The sequence below is a fragment of the Triticum aestivum genome, chromosome 2A (genome assembly GCF_018294505.1).
Source record: "Triticum aestivum cultivar Chinese Spring chromosome 2A, IWGSC CS RefSeq v2.1, whole genome shotgun sequence".
Lineage (NCBI taxonomy): Eukaryota > Viridiplantae > Streptophyta > Magnoliopsida > Poales > Poaceae > Triticum > Triticum aestivum.
Genome location: NC_057797.1, coordinates 784618438 through 784625022, shown reverse-complemented (window position 1 = coordinate 784625022; position 6585 = coordinate 784618438). Strand labels below are relative to the sequence as shown.

Sequence of the window (6585 nt, the reverse complement as noted above, 5' to 3'; positions counted from 1 at the left end):
TCAATTTGCAGTGACACCTTGTTAGTACGAAATTAACAGTGTACTACCTCCGTCCGAAAATACTTGTCATCAAAAATGGATAAAAGGGGATCTATCTAGACGTATTTTAGTTCAAGATACATCTTTCTTTATCCATTTTAATGACAAGTATTTTGGGACGGAGGGAGTAGTATATTGTTGTGAAAAAGTTCCATAATTTGTTTTTCTTTGCAGGAAAGCTTATAGTATTTACAAGCATAAGTTGGTTTGCAGGGTCCAGACTTTGCCGTGGTTGCAGTTTCAGTTTCAAGGGAGTCGTTAAAAAAAGGTCGGTGCTTCTGGGTTTTTCTTGTTCATAACGATAACGAGGAGAGGCGATCCGATCTGATCCGATCCGATCCCTGCGGGCAATGCAGTGCGGCGAAACCAATCAGCAATGGCCGCCGCCGCCGCCGCCGCCAGGCGCCAGCCTCCCGCCGGACATGCTGGCCAACATTCACGGCCGGCTGAGCCTCCTCGACCGCCTGTCCTTCGCCACCGTCTTCCACACCTCGCGCGCCGCGTTCAGGCCGGAGGCGCCGTGGCTCGTCCTGCCCGGCGACACCCCAGAGACCGCCACACTCTTCTCCCTCTCTGAACGCGGTGCCGCCACCGCGCGCGCCCCGTGGGCCGACCACGTCGTCCTGGGATCCACCTCCCGCTGCTGGCTCGTCACGGCCGACGACGAGGCCCAGATGTGCATCGTTAACCCGGTCACCGGCGAGCGGTGCGCGCTCCCGGCCATCACCACCATCCCTGGCCTCATCGAGAAGTGGGGTGGCTTCACGATGGCCGAGCAAAAAGACTTCCTCAGGGGTCCGCCGTACCCTGGTGGCCGCGACCTCCCGCCGCGGGGGACGTATACGATTCGTGCCGACCTGATGCGTCACTTTTTCTATCGAAAGGTAGTTGTCTCTGATTGCGCCGCCATGCTGATCACCACACCGCAACTCGGCGTCCCGGCCTTCTCCACGGCGGAGGGCGGCGAGTGGAGGCTGGCGCCCTCGCGCGACGGCGTCGAGGATGCCATACACTACAACGGCAAGTTCTACTCCATCACCTACAAGGGCGGCGTGGAGGTGTGGGAGCAAAGCCCCGATGCCACCGGCATGTTCACCAGCGCGGTGGTCGCGCCAAGGCTGCCCAATGCGGACGGCGATCCGTGGTCATGCCGCAAGTACCTCGTCGCGGCGCCGGGCGGGAGGCTGATGGTGGTGCTCGAGGACTCCAAGGAGATCACGGACGAATACTATGGTCGTCGTAGGACATGCTCCTTCAAGGTGCAGATCCTCGATGCCGACGGCGAGCAGTGGAAGGAAACGGATGACATCGGCGATGCTGCTCTGTTCGTCGGGGTGAATAGTTCGATGTGCGTGTCGGCGAGGGAGCACCCAGAGATCAGGGCCGGCTGCGTCTACTACACCGAGAATGATGTGGGGCCGTGCAATGACACATATGATCAGAGTGGCGTCGGGGTGTTCAACCTCAAGGATGGCAGGGCGGAGAAGGTCCAGGGCCTCGGGCAGCACCGGAACTGGCCACCGCCGGCATGGTTCATTCCTTCCATCCAGTGATAAAAAGATATGATGATTGATTTGGTAGGTTGGCTACAGATTACAGAAGTACAGATGCGGTGAAATGGATTGATAATTAAGAAAACAGTTTGGTTTGCACCTTTTCTTCTTTTTTTCGTGTTTCAAATCGCCGCACAGCAAAAAATTAGGTGGCCCTTTTAGGTTGTTTTCAAGTTTTCTGAGGAAGCATTTTAATTAGTTGGCAGGACTTGGATTTGGTTGCATGCTATATAGTATGATTTTAATTAATTAATTATTGCATTGTGAGGTTTCTCAATTAACAGTGCTTATTATTATCTATTCCAAACTGCAGCCAAGCTAACAACAAGCTGCACATTGTTTACTAGGATGGATAGATTATTTTGAAGGGAATTCATTGCATGGTGCAGCAGAGACATCTAAGGTAGTGTACTTAATTTACCTCGCTAATACAGCATATACTTGCTGATATTGATGTGTTGATGTTGATGTTGGTGCTTGTGTAACATCCCATGCATATATGGAGCCTGAGCGTAGTGAAGCAGGGTCCAGACTAGTAGTATTTTGTGTTTGTGTTTGTGTTTTGCCTTTTGATTGTTTCAAACTGCAACCATGCATGCATCATAGACCAGCTCTGGAATATGTTTACCTGCCATGCATGATCATTGATCACAGCACTGCATCTGCCTGATTAACAGATTAAGGTTAGTTTGAAGTTTGAACAGGCAGATTCGAGAGAGTACATTACCAACAGAGAATTTGATGCCTTTGATTATCAATAGGAGTCGAGCTATCATTTTTGCCCATTTCTGTTGCGGCTGGACCAGCATCCTCTGCTTTGTTTTACCAGCAGATCACCACTCTCGCTGCACTTTCCTCAAGATATATACATACTTCACTACAGAGAAAACTTTGGGAAACAAAATATAATTTAAGAATGCAAGAAGGAGCAGGTAGCATCTTAAATTTAAGATAAGTTGGTACCATATCGCCTCACCTCCGCAAGAAAGCGGACAAAGCTGTGAACTCACTCAGGACCTCTTCCTGGAAGTTCCCCAGAAGCTCTGAGGGTGGACTGCTGTCAATTATTAGGCTCCCATCAACTCAAATAAATTTTCCATTAAGCATCATGTCTATCAACTCAAATAAATTTTCCATTAAGCATCAGGTCTATCAACTCAAATAAATTTTCCATTAAGCATCATGTCTTCTCTGTAGCTTATTTGATTGTAAAAACAGTAAATTCGCAATGCTATTTGAAGGAATAGACTGTCATGGGATGTTAAACAAATTGGGTTTTTATCATTTATGCCACTAGTTGTGTCCCGCTACTCAGTTTTGTCATTAGAAGTTACAACTGCTCAAAAATGCCATTAATCCGTGAGATGCTTGCTCAAAAATGCCATTAGATATCTCAAAAATGCCATCATTTTGTTAGATATTTGCTCAAAAATGCCATTAGACATTGTTATTTTTACGTCAAACCCGTTGACCATGTTCTATGACAAAAATAAGCCTAGACCCACATGTCAGTTCTCTCTATCTTACAATGATATGTGTGGCCCCACTTGTCAGGAGTAACCAAGCAAATAATTTTACAGGAAAATAAGAACGCTGTTGGGATCAAGTGGGCCCCATACTTTATTGTAGTGAGATAGAGGGAGAGCTGGCATGTTGGTTCATAGGTATTTATATCATTATAACATGGCAAAAGAGATTTGAGGTCACAATAATGATGTTTAGTGGCATTTTTGAGCATGTGTCTAATGAAGCGATGGCATTTTTGAGCAGTTGAAATTTCTAGTGGCAAAACTGAGTAGTGGGACACAACCGATGGCATAACTGATAAAACCCCAAACAAATTTGCCATGGTGTGTACATGGTAGGGTCATGGCAAGGTCACTACCTAATATGTCATGTTTGAATAAGCAACATTTATGAATTTTGCCATGATAATGTGTGAGATCAATGATTTAAGGGCCCCGGGAGGAAACTTCGGAAAGAAAGCCTACTGGTTGGTCTGGTTGTCCCCCGGCGGTGCCCGGGCGGGCCTCGGTGCATGTCCGCCAATGCAAATTCTCTTAAAAAATGCCATGTTTGAGTAGACAAAAAATTCTGAATTTTTCCATATGCTTTTTTGAAAAAAAATACTGTGTCAAAATTGCCACATTATTCAGAACATTACTCTTAATTTTTAAATGGCCTACTACTAACATTTTCAGAATTTTGCCATGTGTTGTAGATAACATGGAAAACTTGTATAAGAAATCAGGGATACACATGGCAAATTTAACTATTTGTCCTATAAAAATTTGCCATATACATTGGTCAAGCTCCAGATCGGGCATGTATAAATGGAAACAAAACAAAGTTTACTAGGCTTCATGATGGGGGATGAGTAGACACTGGAGCAAATACATAACAAAAGGATTCCTACAAAAAAATTACAATCTGTGGGACGCTGGATGGCAAATGAAAATAAAAGGAAGCACATAAGACAAACAATAGGGAATGTAGACCCATTCTTATTGACTGACACTCTGTACCCCTCTCCCCTCGGCGCTGCTCGTCCACCTCTCCCCTTGGCGCAGCTCAGCCACCTGGGACGAAACAAAAGAAAATGATCAGGCACACATTTGTCCAGTCAAAATCAAGCAATGAAACAAATGCGTGTCGAAGGAACACAAAATTGAGCTTCACTATACTCACGGTGCTGTAGAATTTCTTTGATGGCGCGCTTTTTCCAAGAGCTGGTGCACATTTTTCCAAGACAGCGTTTGGGGTTTCAGAATAAGGGAAACAATTTTGTTTGCAGTAGGGTTCAGACTACTCTTTTGTGTTTGCTTCATGTTTCAAAAGTAAGGGCATACTAGCTATTTCAATGTAGTAGTTTTGAAGGGCTGAGATCTCGACGCCACCGATCATATTTCAGCCTGAAAATATATTGAATTGATTAATACCTTGTGAGGTTGCTGGATTAACAACTTTAATTCAGAAGTAAACTGAAGAGAAGTGTAGTTAACAACCTGCAATAGTTTTCCAGGATTGGCAAAAAAAATTAAAGGAATTGGTTGCAGTCAACGGCAGAACTATGTTGAGGCCGCCGCGGCGGGCGGAGGGGGGGGGGGGGGGATAGGGAATGTAAACCATTCTTATAGAATGACACCTAGTATTGTGTAGATTTAGCTGGTGATGAAACCAAAGCCTCTGAAGTAAACAATATATGTCAGTTTTTAATCAAATATGTTGTGAACATTTCATTTGATACATGTAGAGCAAAGCATGTCAATATGCAATTCCAAAGTTTGCCATCCAAACATGATTTGGAATTGAAACCTAACTAGGATTCCATGCTTCAATTCAACGACCAACCAAACAAAGGAATTCATATTGTACCCATTACTGTTTCATGACTAAATTGGTATTCCACCAAATTCAATATGGAGCCGTCCAATACAGACACTCAATTGATTTTGTATTTTCATCGGTCTATTGTCTCTCACCGATCTTTTGATCACCTTGAATCATGTCCATTCCGTTCATTAGGTTCAGTCATGCTATCATCTTTTGGTTTGAGACAATGGTTGGGGTTTCAGAAGTAAGGAAAGTAATTTGGTTTGCTAGGTTCATTCAAACTGCTCATTTCTGTTTGTTCCGCCGCCTTGTCATTGTTTTGAAATGGAGTAAATTGCAAGAGGAACACCACAATTGGGGACCCTAATTCAGAAAGCCACCACCTTTAGTTTTTTTTCTTCCAAAAAACTGCCACTATTATGCTCATAGTTTTCCGAAAACGGTGATGGATCAATTAGAGCTGTTTGTCGCCGAATCTGATAGGTAGGTCCAATTGTCAGGTCGACGTGGCATGCGCCAAACAAAGTGACGTGAGGTAACTCGGTCAACCCCTCTACCTCTTTGAGTAATTTCTACACACACATAGTAGGTTGATTGCCTAGCTCACCGGTGGCAGGAGCACAACGCTGCCACCGGTGGTGCAGGAATGTACCGTGGGCGGCCGAGCGATGGAGGTCACACACAGAGAGGCAGCACCGGACCAGGGCACCCACGGGGTAGTCGGGGCACGGGTCGGAGCTCAAAGCCATGCTCTCGGCCATCGGACCCAGGAGGTCACAGGCAAGGGCGAAAGAGGGAGAAATAACGTGGATACTTGTATTCAATACATGTGAAAAGCAAAGTGACCAAGACAAAGGTAAAAACCAAGATCAATTAACGGATTTTAATTTAGTCATTTGTCGGGTCTGGGTGTGTGGTGAATGACCAGGTGAACAGGTAGATTTGATTTTTTTACTGTTTCTAATATCTCTCCTAATAACTCTATTAAGATGCGTTCGTTGCGTTAGCACCTAAAGGTTTGCCATGTGACCATTACGTATTTTGCAAAAACTTTCCATGTTTTGTATTAAAAAAAATCCTAAACTTGCCTTGTCACCATTTTTCAGTTTTTGTTAATTTGCCGTGATTTAGGAAATTTAGTTTTCCAAATTTACCAGAGCTTTTTTTCCTTCATAACTTGCCTTGATTTATGATATTTTTTTTCTATGATCAGTCTTGTCACACTATAAATATTTTTCCAGATTTTTCCATGCTCTTGAAGGACGAAGTTGCTGCATTTGTTGTGTGACCAAATACAAAACTTTTCTCTAAATTTGCGACCATTTAAGACACAAGAATTCTCTACTTGTCATGTGATTGTATAATTTTGCCATGATTTTATGACCCCAAAATTTCTCAATTAGGCCATGGATGGTAACTATTTGACGCAACCATGGCAAGTTCATTGTTTTGTCGATGGCAACCTTTTTATATGTTTTTTAGCTGATATGAGCTATTCTTAAGTTAGGTTTTTTTGTGACATTTTAAGTAAATTGATACATTATTTTTAAGTTGGGTGCAAAGCCCAGTTTTAAGGCCTACTATAGCGTGTCACCGGAAAACTTATTGAGGCCCAACTGGGCACGATCTGGGTTTACGTACAGAAGATCATTGATCGTAT

The 6585-nt window shown here is 44.1% G+C and overlaps 1 protein-coding gene across 2 annotated transcripts; it reads left to right on the top strand.

Annotated features, from left to right (window-relative positions):
• The first annotated feature begins 284 nt into the window (after window positions 1–284).
• On the top strand, window positions 285–6354 carry LOC123186773 (uncharacterized). 2 transcript variants are annotated; one of them, XM_044598477.1, is made up of 3 exons: window positions 285–1616; window positions 1906–1995; window positions 6167–6354. In XM_044598477.1, the coding sequence occupies exon 1, from the start codon at window positions 390–392 to the stop codon at window positions 1590–1592; it is 1203 nt and encodes a 400-aa protein (XP_044454412.1). In that variant the 5' UTR covers window positions 285–389; the 3' UTR covers window positions 1593–1616; window positions 1906–1995; window positions 6167–6354. The 2 variants fall into 2 exon arrangements, with proteins under 2 accessions (XP_044454412.1, XP_044454413.1); XM_044598478.1 differs by having other exon boundaries at window positions 1940–1995; window positions 6167–6353.
• The last annotated feature ends 231 nt before the right edge of the window (window positions 6355–6585 follow it).

Bases quoted from the DNA above. Each gene is read 5' to 3' on its own strand.
- LOC123186773 (XM_044598477.1), top strand. From the start codon at position 390: ATGCAGTGCGGCGAAACCAATCAGCAATGGCCGCCGCCGCCGCCGCCG.